General features: G+C 42.3%; 1 protein-coding gene across 4 annotated transcripts; it reads left to right on the top strand.

Annotated features, from left to right (window-relative positions):
- The first annotated feature begins 1,359 nt into the window (after positions 1-1,359).
- On the top strand, positions 1,360-15,768 carry cracdlb (cracd like b). 4 transcript variants are annotated; one of them, XM_031558671.2, is made up of 12 exons: positions 1,360-2,068; positions 8,332-8,398; positions 8,499-8,655; positions 9,689-9,824; positions 10,223-10,384; positions 10,689-10,757; positions 11,260-11,481; positions 11,900-13,130; positions 13,197-13,685; positions 13,931-14,289; positions 14,464-14,536; positions 15,452-15,768. In XM_031558671.2, exons 2-12 carry the CDS (start codon positions 8,353-8,355, stop codon positions 15,583-15,585), a joined length of 3,078 nt encoding a protein of 1,025 aa, XP_031414531.1. In that variant the 5' UTR covers positions 1,360-2,068; positions 8,332-8,352; the 3' UTR covers positions 15,586-15,768. The 4 variants fall into 4 exon arrangements, with proteins under 4 accessions (XP_031414531.1, XP_031414530.1, XP_042558788.1 ...); XM_031558670.2 differs by having other exon boundaries at positions 11,900-13,685; XM_042702854.1 differs by having other exon boundaries at positions 11,900-13,685; positions 14,464-14,653; positions 15,452-15,582.
- Positions 15,769-15,930: the final 162 nt, after the last annotated feature.

The following is a 15,930-nucleotide window of genomic DNA, read 5'->3' as shown; positions in this document are numbered from 1 at the left end:
ACACACACACACACAATTGGGCTGATGGGGCAAACACAAGAAAGTGAGAGACATGGAACAGTCTGAAAGTTGGCACAGACATACACCTACCCTGAAGGTTTACATATGCAATCAGTACACCTCGTATGCTTCTGTTTGTAGTTAGCTTCTAATAGCATCCTCAGATTCATGTGGTAAATGGTCATGTGAGGGAGAGATAAACACACATGTCAGTCCCACTAGCCACCCTGACTTTTCACTATGTAGTTTAGTGCTCCAGGTCGGAAAACACATGGAAAGGTAAGCAGCTTTTACAACACAATGTTCTAAAATGTATTACCAATATACATATATTATATACATCAGTTAGTCGTGCCAGCTGAGCTATTGCTGGTGTTTGTCTGTCTATTAGGTAGTTAGCTTGCCCCACAAGAAAGCACCTGACAGAAACTGCCTACTCAAATAGATAGTTATTACCATAAGGATGATATTCCAATAAGTTGGGTTGTAACCAGGGATAAAGAGAAGTGGTTCCCCCTCATAGACGAACTGAGAGCCATGAAAACATAAAGATGGGCAACTGGACGCATGCCCAAAACTAGAGGAACGCAATGCTTTAAAAATCCATGGATGAATTCAGTTTCCATATTCACCTTAAAGGGAGTAAAGAAGACACGTGCATGACAAGCACAAGCAAACAACACAAATGAGCATGAGCAAATGCATACACACAACAAACTGGTTTACAAACAATATGGGCTTCAACATCAGCATATGTACAAAAAAGTATATATGTACAGAATGTTAATGTGTTCTGAATCAGGTCAAAGGCTACATCCTCTTGCAAATCAAATAGAAAGACATTGAAATCGAATTGTAAACAGCCTGTAGACTAGTATTTGTAAGTGTGTGTGTGAGAACTTCATTGTACTTGTGGCAAGAAGTTTCAAAAACAAATATAAGGGTATGTGAATGCTTCACCACAAATGTTGCCATTGGCCTTGTTTTTATCTTGTGCGTCCAAAGAAATACTCTTGAAATCCTAAGTCGCCTACTTAAAGGTACAGTAAGACGTTTTTGTTGTAAAACAAATTAGAATGCCTCTGGACTTACAGTGATGATGTAACTCTGAAGGAATAGTATTCCCCAATATTACAGTGCACTTCACACGCTTCTCTGTTTCAGGCCTTTTTAATGTATTTGTCCAGGTCCACGTAATTGTCAACAAATGCATGAAAACACCCAAAACAAAGCATCGGTATACATAGAAGGTTTAAAAGGTTGTGATGTGTACAGTACAGTAGCTAAATATTTCTTATTTTCATTTGCCTGGTAAATGCAAAGTTATCGTAAAAATTAATTCGTAAATACATCTGACAGAAGTTAAATGTGGAATAAGGGCGACTGGTATTTGAAGCTAAATCCTCACCCATAAATCTTTTTCTCAGTCCCCATTCAGTCCGTTTTTAAATTGGTTGATTTAAGTTGGCGTGTGAGCTACCGTACCGTAAGATGCTTTTCTGAGGAATTAACGTCCTTCCTTTCTCCGACCTCCAAGCGGATTTGTTGGATACCGACGTGATTACATAACCTTTGTGTTATAGAGCCCTGTATGAAAAGGACAACGATGGCCACTACTAGTCTACAGGCCTGTATGTCAGTCCGTTTACAATTTAATGTGATTTACTTTCTATTTGATTTGCAAGATGACGTAGCCTTTGACCTGATTCAGAACACGCGTCCATGCTGCTGTCCCTGATCTGTCTGTTCTACGTTAGTTGATTCCATTTGAGATTGACGTCTTAACATGTTGCGTGGACTAGGCAGCACGTAGAATGTAGAAGTCACTGGTGCACTACACCAGGGGAGGTGTGCGCTGAGCACGAGTTGGAGGAGGTCTGTTTACACTGCGCTGAAGTTTCGACCGGGAATGAGACGCTGCCTGGATTCTAAACGCGAAGATTTTGATGCAAATCAAAGGACAACTCAACACGCCAGGAGTAGGATAAGCACTTTAAGCTACACGTAAACACTAGTGGGAATCCAAGCGATTGGATGGTCTTTCAGCATATCGTTCTTTCACAAACAGGTGAGCTCTGAAGTTACGTTTTGTCGATTCAGACTGTAAGGGATGCTAATAGCTTTTCTGAAAATCTTTACCATTTAAGAGCAGGCTAGGTAAAACAAAAAAACTAAAATCTACAGTTTTATTCCTACTCTGGCTTCATTCAGTATTTTATGGAAATATAATCTATATCGCAACACATTTCATTGTGTGACAGTACTCCGTTAATAGGAACTTCTTGAGCGCATTCTTGTTTTGTGTTCATTGAAAGTGAGAGTATATAGTAGGCTATTATTATAGTATTAGTAGGTTTTATACTTAAGTAACTCGAATGTGCTAAATAATTAATCTTACTGTAACGGTTAATATGAAATATCCAGAGAACACCTGTTGCTATTGTTCAGTGGGTGGGTTTGTACATTATGTTATGCAATAAGAAGGGACAGTTTGTTCCAAGAACAAATAAAAGGTTCTCAGATTTAGAGTATCTCTATTTACAGAGGAGAATTTTTTTTTTTATCATACGCTACATAAGTAATCAATGAGGTCTGTCCTGGACTAAAGACATGCAGTGCATCCTTCATATTTCCATTCTGCATTGATTGACACACATGCCATTGGTAGGAAACTGCAGGTGGAAATGAAACAGGGCAATACCTGAGCTATGCACTTATGGATCTTCACTCGAGGAGAGGAAGGAGAACTGGTGCAGGGATGTGTCTGGCCCAGAGCTGTCGCCCAGCTTTCAGTGCCACAGTTTGGGTGGTATATGAGTCATGTAAAGGGTCCAAGACCAGACGTTCTATGTGAAGCAGAATGTGAGTCACAGAGGACATTAGTGGGTTGTATTACAAGACAACAGGGGTGTACTGGTTTGTCATGTTGGGTGTCAGCTGTACAGGAGAGTCTTAAAGAGATAACACCTGTCCAAAGTTCACAGACAGGCAGCTATGCTTAAGAGCAGAACTCAGAGAGGGTCTGTTAGTTAAACATGGTTAATGATCGAGCAGGTTTTCTTGTCTCAGTGCCTTCTGTCTCTCTGTCAATGTTTAAAGAGTTATTCACAGGGGTGGCAGTTACTTCCAGGGAATTATTAAAAACACAAATGTCTCAGTTTTTCCAGGCTGTGTTATTAAGGAACATTACAATGGAGCACAATAGGATACTATTCACAGACAAACATGCAGAACTGATTATAACAGTGATGGACATAGCGTTCTTATGGTTACAAAACATGTCTGATAATCAGTACTTGGTGAATGGCCACCTTGTGTTCTCATGCATTTTTTCTTTGGAATGGAACAGGGTGCGGGGGGGTCATGTGTCTCCCAAAAGATAAAAAGTGTTCTGGGAAAAATGAACAATGTGACAGATGGATTATATACATACAAAGAACTATAAGCAACAGGAGTTGCAAGTCTCACAAAGGGATAGTCTATATATCTCATATGATGGTTTGTTATGCTGTCTGTGTGTACAAGCACTGTTACCAGGAGCCAGTGGTAAACAGGATGAATGTAGATGGACTGATCCTTAATGTCACCGGCCAGCAGTGTTTGACACGGGACATTTTTGTGTGTGTCAACATGTCAGAATTAGTTGTGACCCCAGATCCCTGAAGAGTCAATAATCAACACAAATAGCGACGGTCCCCAACCCAGGAAATTAGAAGAAGAAATTCCTAATCCATACATGACAGATAACGGATTATACTACAGAATCTGTATATCTTTGGTTTTGTTTACCCTAGTTGTTTAGAGCTGAACTGAAATATTGCATGACCTACTGATCCATAGATCAAATATATACATGTACAGATATCAGACATTACAAAACAAGCACAGGCAGAGAAAAATGGGCAGGCACTTTTTACCAAATTGTTGAGTCAAAGGCCTAATGGCTCATTTGAGTGGTAGGTTTTGAACTGAAACATTCTAACCTCAGGCTGTTTTAAGCAGTTTTGTTCTCACTTGTGGGATCTGCCCAGAGTCTGCGCAGTAAGTGCTTTTGGAACCAGTTCCTCCCAGAATTAACCGTATTTGGTTAAATCTCTGCTATTTTTAAATTCCCTGTGTTACAATTGACCCAAGCCGACCTCTCCCAATATTTGATAAGATAATTGGAATATAACACATTGTAGCAGCTAATAATTATACTAGCATCTAGTTCGGAAATCGCTGATCACAACCACCTGTTACTTGTTTGATCACAACCACCTGTTACTTGTTTTCCTGTCAAAACTGTATCAATTGTGCAGTCAAAATCTTGCGCAAAACTTTAAAGGTACAAATTTTCCCCACAAAACGACTTCTAGCTATAACTTTTGACAGAGATTGAAACATCCGCTTAAATTTTGAACATATAGCATGCTAATGCCATCACATTATACACAAACTAAGAAATTACACGTCACAACTGTACCCATGTTATAATCGTACCAGGTCTCCCCTACAGAATACAATTCTCATGACAACTTTATTTAACTACTTGCTCCAATGAAGAGTGAATATGTGGCATTGCCCAAATACCGTTAAGGGAAAATGTGTGGAATTTGTCTACAGTTCTAGGATAAGTCCTTCTGCTAATGGGTGTTTTGGTTCTCTTTGGTTGTGTTTGTGGATTAGGACTCTGCATTAATATATGCAAAATATTGCAAAAATACAAGTTCAATGTATTTGGCTATGTCAATTATTTTGGGTGTGGCACCACATACGACCTTAATCTAGTAAACAATGTCTGGCAACGGTCTCTGCACTACTCACAGTGTTTATCTCTCTTATCTCTGTCATAGCTCTCAGTTGGTCTATGAGGGAGAACTCGTTGGAATGGCATCATTATGGTAATAATTATCTATTTGAGTTGGCAGTTTCTGTCAGGTGCTTTTGTGGGGGGAATTTTGGAAGAAAGGAGTATTGTCCATAATTAGCAAGCTAACTACCTAATAGACAGACAAACACCAGCAATAGCTCAGCTGGCACGACTAACTGATATATATAATATATGTATATTGGTAATACATTTTACAACATTGTGTTGTAAAAGCTGCTTACCTTTCCATGTGTTTTCCGACCTGGAGCACTAAACTACATAGTGAAAAGTCAGGGTGGCTAGTGGGACTGACAGGTGTGTTTATCTCTCCCTCACATGACCATTTACCACATGAATCTGAGGATGCTATTAGAAGCTAACTACAAACAGAAGCATACGAGGTGTACTGATTGCATATGTAAACCTTCAGGGTAGGTGTATGTCTGTGCCAACTTTCAGACTGTTCCATGTCTCTCACTTTCTTGTGTTTGCCCCATCAGCCCCATTGCCTCTTATCATTAGCCTGTCTGGCACTATTTTACCTTCATTTGTGAACACCTGATGGAAGAGTGCATTGTCTGAGAGTTTTTGTGTGAGTGTGTGTGTGTGTGTGTGTGTGTGTGTGTGTGTGTGTGTGTGTGTGAGAGAGAGAGAGAGAGAGAGAGAGAGAGAGAGAGAGAGAGACTCTATACAGTAGGGAATAGTGTTGGGGATCATGACAAGTGATCTCTTCATTTGAAACCTGAACTCAACGAAGGGTCACAATGGTTTGATCTAGGACCGATACTAACTATCCTGTCATTTACATAACCTATTTCAACAGAGTGGCACAGCCTTCTCTTATTCCCCAGACATCCTTAGGAGGTCTTGAATTTAGACCTAGAAGTTGTTTTGGGAATGGCCTGTCAGAGGATTACACACTGTTTGGGTGCAATTCTTGTGTGCTACAAAGCTCAACCTGGGAATAGCCCAGCTGCTGTTTGGGTTCACGTGAAATTGGAAAATAATCAAAAGTGGTGTGATAAAGCCAAAGGCCTCAAATAGAGTACTGAATGTACTCACTCACCTGCCCCATCCCACCACACACACACACACACATACACACACACACACACACACACACACACACACACACACACACGCACACATACTCTCAGCTGCCTACAACTTTTCAGATGGATTTATATCCCAGGCTTTGTGCTGTGCCCTGGGTACACACAGGCCTGTTTTATAGGTCTGCGTGCACATGCACAAAGGCCTTTGTGGATAGAGAACAGTAATCACAGATCACCAGCTGGACAAAGCGTGGGATTTCAAAACTTTTCAAGACTTTTGTCCTGTCTGGTATGCTCTGTGCAAGGGCAGTTGTTCTGGCAGGAATACTTTTGAAAGGAAAATCATTTCAACACCCTGGAGTAGGCTATTGGGAGATAATACTGGAATGACTTTCTGTGCCATACAATGACTTAATTTACTGAATTGGTTACTGATATCCATAATATATGTTTATAGGTCTATATGATGTTACAGGACAATTCCTCATACCTAAATAATTTATCTCAGTACTTTTGATAATTATCCATTATTATTATAAATAAGTCACTTGTAACTGTAGTGAAGAGTGCGAGGAATAATGAACACTTAAATGTTGCCATTTTATATATGAAGCCTACGTTGATATTATAAAGAGTATTATGCAAAAGAAAAGAAATTACATTACCTTATACAAGAGAACTACTGCTCAGAACCAAATCAATGGAAAACAACTAGAGATGACTACAAGAAGGGAGGATCCTTCAGCTGAACCTAGCTCACGGGGGAAGACTTGGCTAAAAAAAGAGTCTGAGTGCTAGAGTGGTGCTCAGCTGTGTCTGTGTGCGTCTCGAGTCTCTTCTGTGGCGTCACCACAGTGCAGGTGGAAAAAGCCGACGCCACCAGAGGCCTGTGATGCAGCTCCATCACCTGGGCCTGACTGGAGGAAGCTGTTCAAAGTCTCACAGGGCTGTTTAGTACCTAAGTGTTGGCAGGCAACACATTCTAACTCAGTTGCTGGAAAGTTGTGTTCTAAAGGGTAGCAGGATGTGAGATCCCCTTACAGTGAGCCTCTGGTGTGGTTTGAGAGTAGGTGAAAGCATGTGCTAATGCCTTAAATAAATCAGGTGTATAGGTAACACTGTCTCTCTTCGAGGAGGGCTGCCAAGCCTGGACCTCACTCCAGCTCTCTAACCAGAGAGGAATCAGGCCTGCTCTTTTAAGCCCAGTACACACCGTGCGATTTTGGGCTGCTGATCAGCGCGATATGCATGCCGCCAAACCCACAATTTAGTAGGTGTTCTCATCCTGCAGTCTCCATGCATCAAACTTGATGTCATAACCAAGATCCATGGCACACAGTGTGGCAATAAACTTCTAAGAATGCTGAAATCTCACTTTGTAGGTGCCTTTAGGGACAAAAGCTCCATTATTTGTTAATGGTACATGCTCGCTATCAGATGTCCTCCCCATTCTGTACACAACGTGCTGTGTGGTTCAGTGAGTCCAGTGTGCCCTTTGGAGCCCCTCTGGGGGAGAGAGAGTGGTATCCTAGAGAGTAATGGGCGTTTGGAACGTCAAGGGAAAAGCTTTATTTCCTGGTGTGTGTCCAGGAGGATTTAGAGCAGGATGAGCCCGAGAGAGGAGTTGCACCCAGACGGCCCGTCTCCCGGCTATTTAATGTCACATCGCGTCATCTCAGAGACTGCTAGGCAACCAGGGCTTCGGTCTGTGCCAAAGTCAACGAGGAGCCCCGGTCATGTGGGGTCGCTGGCACTGAGCAGTCTGCTCAGAGAGAGAGAGAGGGAGAGAGAGACAGAGAGAGTGCTCTGTAGTTGGATTTATGAAAAGTCAGTGAAATAATACATCTGAGAAGCAAGATGCAAGCATTTTGTTAGCATCCCAGGAGGAAAGCAACTCATAGATAGGATGAGAATATGAATTTTCTCCTTCATTTTAAGGTGAGACAAACAACATCATTATATAATTAATAGATATATTTATTTTGCCAGACAAATGTTTTTAGAATAACAGCAAACATATCTGTATTGGTTCAAAGCTGGTATGATTGTTGAAGAGGATGTCTGCTTTCAACCAATGCTTTGTGCACAGCTGTGAATTCATTCAAAGCTTGTCAACATTTCCAACTGCAGTGCCTATTACATCTCATGTCATCACTAATCCATCGTGCCTCTCTGTGAGCTGGGAATCTCTGAGAGAAATATGAACATTTTGTGTCGGGAGTAAAAGAAAGACAGTGCTATCACTGTAAAAGGTTAAACATGAAGCAGCAAACTAGCCTTAAATGTTTCAATAATTAGAATGTTGTGTCTTGTGACATTTGCCAGTCTAAAACATTAATCAGGCGGGCCACAAAAGATCTGGGTATTGTATGAATGTTTACCTATTTGTAATGAATGTCTTGTCTTGTTTGTCTCAATGTTCAGATTTCCAGGTAGAGTTACAGTATGTCCAGAAACACAGACATAGAGCGTGGGGGGGATGAAGCCCCAGGTGAGAGAATACCCCCAAAAACAACAGACATAAAAACAGACATATTCAGTCACAAACCCTACAGATGCAGCTGCTGAGTAACTATGACTTTACTCCGTAGGGCGAAAGAAGTCCCGTTTTAAAGCCCTTAAGTCTCGACTGTTTGGAAGACTGAAGAGGAAGGACACTGATGGCCTGATGAAGCAGAGTCAGTCTACCAGTGACGTCACCGCGCCAGAGGCAGTCAGGGGAGGCTACGACTCGGAGGAGGACTTTCTGTAAGACTACCTCACCTATCCGCCAGCTATTTTAGGCCTGTTTCCAAAGGGAATATGATGAATAAAATACATCAGCTAGAGTGACATTAAAGAGCACTGAGGACTGTAGGCCTATGTCTGACATATATGTTTATCTTATTTTACAACATTATTTTATATTTAGTGCCGTCAATTGATTAAGAAAATAATCGTCCAATTTGCTGTGATTAGACTGGAGCTTGTATGGATTTAAATGTAAAATCACAGATTAAAATAGGCTCTGTTGTTTTAATAGCATCTTTTTAACCGTCAAGGCCAGCAAAATTGACTGTCAGCTTTAAAAAGCTTATTTGTTATATGTGTAGCAAGTGTGAGGGGACTTTTATTAAAATGAGGATTGAGATGAAGACGTGGAGAAGCTGAGAAGAAGAGTGAGGCGGACTTGTGGGGAGGGAGCTATTGACTAGGTCAGCCATCGGTAGTTAGAACGTGGTGTGCTGCCCCTTGGCTTGGTTGTAAGTTGAAGTGCTCAATAAACTTGCAAGCCTTTGAATTCAACTAAGCTCTGTTTCAGATGTACGTAAGATGACCCCAGATATTTGACCATTACAAATGCCCTGACAGAAACAATAACAACACCCAGGCAGCTGCGTTCATTTTTTAAAGCGTTAAATATTTTCAATTAATCGCAAAAGTGAACGAGTAAATGTTGACAACACTATTTCATATTGTTATTAAAGCTACAGATCGCTGTGTATATATATGTTCAAGTGATGGCCTGACATCTGACAGTCTGACTGATGTTTCTCCTCACTGACTGAGGTGAACACAGAAAGTAGAGTAGGCTAATTAATGTTCTTTGGGAATGTGTTTTGTGATGTTAATGATTATTGCAAGTTCTAGACAGCACTTTATTTTATTGTATGTAGTAATCACTTATATCTATGTAACCTTGTGTTATTTCTTAACAAAAGATGATTAAAAAATAATTAGAAATTCTATATTCAAGCCAAGGTCAACATAATAGACGTATTATGTTGTGTTGGATCTACAGGTATCCCAAAGGGACGTTAAGCTCCAGAGCCTTGTCCCACGACAGTATCTTCTTGGCTGACCAGGCTCAGAGCTCCTCAGAGCCCACCCGTGTGCTGTCACAGGAGAACGTCCACAGCAAAATCAAAACCTTACAGGTCAGTCATAATAACACAGGGTCAGGTTAGACTAAGCCCAATTACAGTTATAGATATCATACCACCTCCCTGTCTTTATTTGCCACCTATAACCACACCTATACTGACAATACGCACACTGTATACGTTTATAGTTATTGTATATTTATAGTTATTTATAGTTTACATATTTAGCAGATGCGTTTGTCCAAAACAACTTAAAAAAACAAAGTGATGAGAAAAATGAAAAACGAAGCATTATGCATATGTCAACAAAATGCGTATAAGAGAATTACATATGATACTATAGTACCAACAATAACATCACCAGATCATGTAAGTAGACTGTGTAAAGTATTGTTTAGATGTACTGTATGTGTACATAGGTAGCATTGTCTATGCTGTGATTACCTTGACAGCTGAAACTGCAGCAGCAGAACTTCCGTCTGGGCCCTCCCCCACTGCTGATTACCAGTAAGCGGCTGGAGGATTCTGGGACAACCTCAGATGATGATGGCTTACCACACAGCCCGCCAGAAATGTCCTTCCAAGATGGAGGAAGACATGTTTCATCCTATAAGGTGCCCAAAACACCTGGACATGTTGAGGGATGAGTTATTCATGAACCCAACCACTAATATATATATATATATACTAATGCATATATATTCACTTCAGATGTAAATCAATCAGGTGGTGAGGAAAACCTTCACATGCTAAGATGAAATATACATTTGATCATTTGCCACCAGGATTGAGCACACTTTCAGTAACATTTACATATGTGGAGAACAATAACTAACAACAACAATAATAATGTATTTTCTTTGAGGTAATTATATGCTGTTTGAATTAAAAGAGTTTCTCTCCTGTGTCTCTCTTAAGTTTCCAGACACCTTGAGAAACCGCAGCTCTCTTAGTCTGGCTGGGACTGGAAGTGAAGAGGAAGAGCAGGTAAAGTTCATGCTGTGGGTATGAGGTGCTGTGGGTATGAGGTGATGTGGGTATGAGGTGCTGTGGGTATGAGGCGCTGTGCTGTGGGTATGAGGCGCTGTGGGTATGAGGCGCTTGTGAGTATGAGATGTTGTGGGTATGAGGTGCTGTGGGTATGAGGTGCTGTGGGTATGAGGTGCTGTGCTGTGGGTATGAGACGCTGTGTCAATGATGTGATATGTCTACCAGTATCACTAGATGTGTGAATGCATCTGGGTGCACTAAAGGGTGCAAGGGCAGTTTCCTAAAATGCCTTTGTTTTTAAAACTGTCCTTGATACACAATCCAGAGCCAAATGTTCTATGGTTTAAAGTCTATTCATCCTGATTTCCTTGGGGAAAGGTTTTGCAAAATGAAAACTTCAACAGACCATTAGACTTCATTACAGAACCCTGTCACGAGTCAAAATTGACATGTTTGACATGTTTTTTTTTTCTGTTTCTCCTGTTTGGCATTACCTCAGTTTTGGTCTCAGCCTCCTTCCAGGCCTCTCTCTCCCCTGCCCCACCCATCCATGAGACCCAGCAGCCCCACACAGGCTGCTACATCAACCCCATCTCCACGCACTGACTTCAGCAGCCCCGCTGACTTCACTCCCAGCCTCGACACATCAGCTGCTCGCCACCGCATGTCTGTCAAACCCCAGAACCAAAGACCCAGGAACAAATCAAAGAAGCAGAATACAGTAAGATTCTATTCATTAGTCATTCCAGCCCAACAAAGAACACTTAAGCGTAGACTTAACTAGTTCTTATTGACTCTTTTAACTGTGTTATTACTATACCAAATACCAACCACACAGTAGGTATTGTGTGAATGTAGACTGAGTTGTATGAATCACAGTCCTACACTGAACTTGAATCCTTAACCTTGAACATAGGAGGCAGGCGGGGAGTGATGTTTACTTATTCCATATCTCTGTGCTCACTTACCACTGCGGCTGAACTAGAAATGCACCAAATAGTGATTTAGGGATTCAGAGCAGATGCATGCACAATACAATTGAAATGTTTCCTTTTTGAATATAGTTCAAGACAAATATCTTCCTTGTTGACTTGTGTGACTAGCAGCTAATTATTCTTGTTTGTGTCTTGGGGAAGCAGAGTGTGTACAGGCCTCGCTCCGAGAGCATGCACGATCTGTGTCAAGTCCTATCTGAAGGAGAGGAGGAAGCGGTCGAAGGGTCGTTGTCACCTGAGGAGAGAGTGCGCTTTCGTTCCAAATCCACTCAAATTATACTGACTCAAAGTGATGACCTCCTTCTCCTGGAGCTCCAGACAGACAGAGAGCATAACATGTCCCCAGAGCCCCAAGAGGGAGACTTACTCATGCCTGACCCAGTACATCCACTAGAGGGAGACTTACTCATGCCTGACCCAGAACATCCACTCCCTAGATCTAATTCTACCCATGTCATCAGCGAGGATGAAGACCCAGAACAGACCGAACCTGAGGTGTGCATCACTTCCAACCCTCTTTATCTTCAGCCCATTCCTGGAGAATGGCAACCCGAGCCCTCTGATAGGACTCCACCCCCGGTGCTTCCGTCCACACTGACTAAACCTACAATGACTGCAGAGTCTCTGGAGCAGTCTGTGACCACAGAACGTTCCAGAGATGAGGAGCAGGAGAAGTGCCTGGAGGAACCTGAACAGCAGACAGAACCACACAAACAACTGGAGAGCACTGAAGGAAAGCCCCCTAGTGCCCCTCCTCCTGAGCTGGAGTCAGAGACTCTTCAGAAGGAGGAACAGAGTGTGACTGTGGCTGCAGATGAACTGAGGCCCGCACAGGATGCTGAGCGTGTGTCCTCTAGAGAGAAGAGGAAGAGCCTTGTCAGGGAAATAAGCACACAACCGTTTCATCAAGCTGACACTCCTACTAAATGTCAACCTGTCGCAGCTCCTCGTGTTAGGAAGCCTGTGTCAGACCCCTCACACACTGCCTCCCTGAAAAGGAGAACAGAGTCTGCGGGTACTGAGAGAGAGAAAGAAGTCACAACACAACCTGATGTGGTTCTCAGAGCGAGAGTGACCCCTGCAGGTCAGGAGAGCCAAATGTCTATGGACAATGAGAAATCTAGACCAAATTCTGGGTCCTTCCATTTTTCTATATCTTCAGCCCGACGGCGGGAAAGGAATATAACCAATCCTGAGAAGGTAAGGAAACCTGTTGAACCAGTAGGTATGGCTCCATCAAACAGCAAAGACACATCAGTGAAGCACAGAGACAAACTAGAAGAGAAAACAAAAGAATCTCCACAGAAACATCAGTTCGCTGCAGAGAAGAACAGAGACCAACTAGAGGAGAAAACCAAAGAAATCCCACAGAAACATCAGTTCGCTGCAGAGAAGCACAGAGACCAACTAGAGGAGAAAACCAAGGAAATCCCACAGAAACATCAGTTCGCTGCAGAGAAGAGAACCAGCTTGAGAAGAGAAATTGTGCCAAACAGTCCTGTCACCAGAACAACGGAGGAAAAGACGGACGGACATGTGAGGGATGCCAAAGGCCTTGAATCCCAGAGGAAGGCAGATGCAGAGGAGGAGACGAGAAATGCCTTTGGGGTGACCTTGCGCGCTACATCCCTCTCTCTGAAGTACCGCTCTGAAGCAGCCCAGTTGGAGGGCAAACCCAAGCGTCACAGCCTGGAGGCCAGTTACATGAGGGCCATCTCTGAAGATCTGGCAGACCAACACATGGGATCCCCTCAATCTTCTAGAGATAAGGGCAGCTCAACTATGAGAGCAGAAACCACAAACAAGCCCTCTGTGCTGAGAAAGCACTCTTCCATGAATTCAGACTCTGGCCCCACTGCCACTGTGCCCTCTGGTCCATCTGCTGAGGATCTTACGAGTAAAGACACAACTGCCACGACCAGACGGCAGGGTAAGTTTTCCCCCTCAGTGCTACTCACATGACTTATTCACTCAGGCACCGCACCCTAATACAGTAGCCTGCACCTCATGTAAATTGGGTGATATGGTGGGCATTCACTCCGACACCATTTAACTGCTGCCAGGCTTCAACAGCATTCCAAAGCCATCTGCCTTCATGATTTAGAACTGGTGTAGAAGTTTTGAAGAATATACAGACGTTGACCTCTGGGTGAATGCAGTTGTTTTATTCTGCAGATAGAGGTTCCAGGTCATCTCTGGATTCAGCTGAGGCCCTGAACACTGAGACCACCTGGAAGAGTACCGCCTGGGAGAGAGTGAGGGATCAGCAGCAGCAGCAGCAGCAGCAGCAGCTCACCACTCAACCAGCCTCTGAGGCATCTGTGCCTGAGACTCCAACACCGGTGCAGCTCAGACCCCTACAGAAAACCGCCTCAGCACCGCCACCACCTAAGTCAGCGGCCAAACCATCTACTCTAACACCAGCACCAAAGCCCACAGCCAGGGGACCTCCTGACAGACCTTTGGTCACCCGGGTGACAGACAGGACCGCAGTGGAGAGAAGATGTGATGGGGCAAACATGGCTGAAGAGAAAGTAAGGCACTGTTTATGTTAAAGATAACTTCTAGGAATATTTCCAATCCAAATTCATTTTGATTGCATTTCATAGTTCACAGCCATGCACATTAAAACCCTTGCAAGAACAACCATTCAGTATGGACTGTATGTAACTGCTCAGACTAACAGCTCTCCTTCTTCTTCTCCACAGAAACCCACTCTCAGCAGAATGAATGATGGAGTCCCTTGTGGAGACCACCAGGCCAAAGAAAATTTCAAACCAGGTGCTGTGGGTACCTTATACAGACGGTGTCCTATACCAAATACCAAAACCTACCACACAGTCAGACTAGGGTGGGTGGGGAAGAGAGTGACTGACACTTGAGCAATGATTAGACAAGGCAAGTTTATTTATATTGCACATTTCATACACAGAGGCAATTCAATGTGCTTTATATAAACAAGAGTAAAAGGAGCATCCAAATGAAACATAAAGATAAAGCAAGTTCAAATCAATAAAGGATCATTAATATATATATTAAAAGAAAGTACACAGTATCCAAAGTACTAACTAAAAGAACAAATATAGGGATAGTTAAGAGTAAAGTGCATTTTTCAGAGCTCAATCATAGGCAGCTGGATTTAAAAATCGCTACATTTGGGGCACATATAAGATCTTCTCAGTTTCTTCCAGTTGTATGCAGCATAACAGCTAAATGCTGCCTCACCATGTTTGGTTTGGACTCTGGGTTCTACTAGCCGACCATGGAGTCTAACAGCCCTGCTCAGTTTATATTTTTGTAACCTTTAACACCGATGTATTCTGGGCCCAAACCATTCAGTGATTTATAGACTAGTAGCAGCACTTAAAAAGATTTTTCTGTAACATTCTGGTAGCCAGAGATACATATTTTAGAGCTGGAGTTCTCTTGCTCCTGGATAAAACTCTAACGGCAGAATATTGAATGAGCTGCAGCTGTTAACATGGTCTTTTGGGAAGACCAGCTTAGAAACCACAACAGTAGTCCACCCTACTTGAAATAAAAGCATGAATGAGCTGGGACACCAGAAGTATGTTTGCATTTACAAAAACATGCTCCATTTGATAATGATTAATATGGTTACAGGGGAAATTAAAAGATAAGGTACAATCCAAACTACGTGGCCCATTGACAATTTCTAATGATCCTGTTTTACAGAAGCAGGATCCTGTGGCAGTTCCGGGTCGAAGTTGTCATCATTATCCCTACAACAGTCGGCCAGGAGTCAGCCATCTTGGATGGAACTTGCCAAGAGGAAGTCTTTAGCCTGGAATGACAAGAGCTCGGACTGACAGAGGATGCTGGAAGATATGAAAAAAAAAGACAAACTGGAACACAAATGACAGAACCCTGAGCAGACTGTCCTGTGATTGTCTCTATAGTTCTTTTAACCTTCTTATTTCCATTTACCAGTTATCATACTTCCTAAACTGGACTCCATTTCTATACACAATAAATGATGCCTTTGTAAATCACTGGAAGCCTTTACGTTTACAATATACCTGCAATATCAGCAGTTATTATTATAACCTTGACATTAAAGTAACTAACTATAGGATGATAAAGTGAAGGTTTTCTCTAAGAATAACCACATTGCAACCTTGTCAACTGAATGAAGTGTTAAAAATATGTCTGCT

This window comes from Clupea harengus, chromosome 21, assembly GCF_900700415.2.
Source record: "Clupea harengus chromosome 21, Ch_v2.0.2, whole genome shotgun sequence".
NCBI classification, from domain to species: domain Eukaryota; kingdom Metazoa; phylum Chordata; class Actinopteri; order Clupeiformes; family Clupeidae; genus Clupea; species Clupea harengus.
Note: the sequence above shows the minus strand (reverse complement) of the source record. Positions and strands in the feature narration are given on the sequence as shown.

Excerpts from the sequence above, each read along its gene's own strand:
- cracdlb (XM_031558670.2), top strand. The coding sequence starts at position 8,353 with ATGTCCAGAAACACAGACATAGAGCGTGGGGGGGATGAAGCCCCAG. Across the intron at positions 8,656-9,688 it reads GACTCGGAGGAGGACTTTCT|GTATCCCAAAGGGACGTTAA; the intron begins GTAAGACTACCT and ends TTGGATCTACAG. Across the intron at positions 9,825-10,222 it reads GCAAAATCAAAACCTTACAG|CTGAAACTGCAGCAGCAGAA; the intron begins GTCAGTCATAAT and ends TTACCTTGACAG.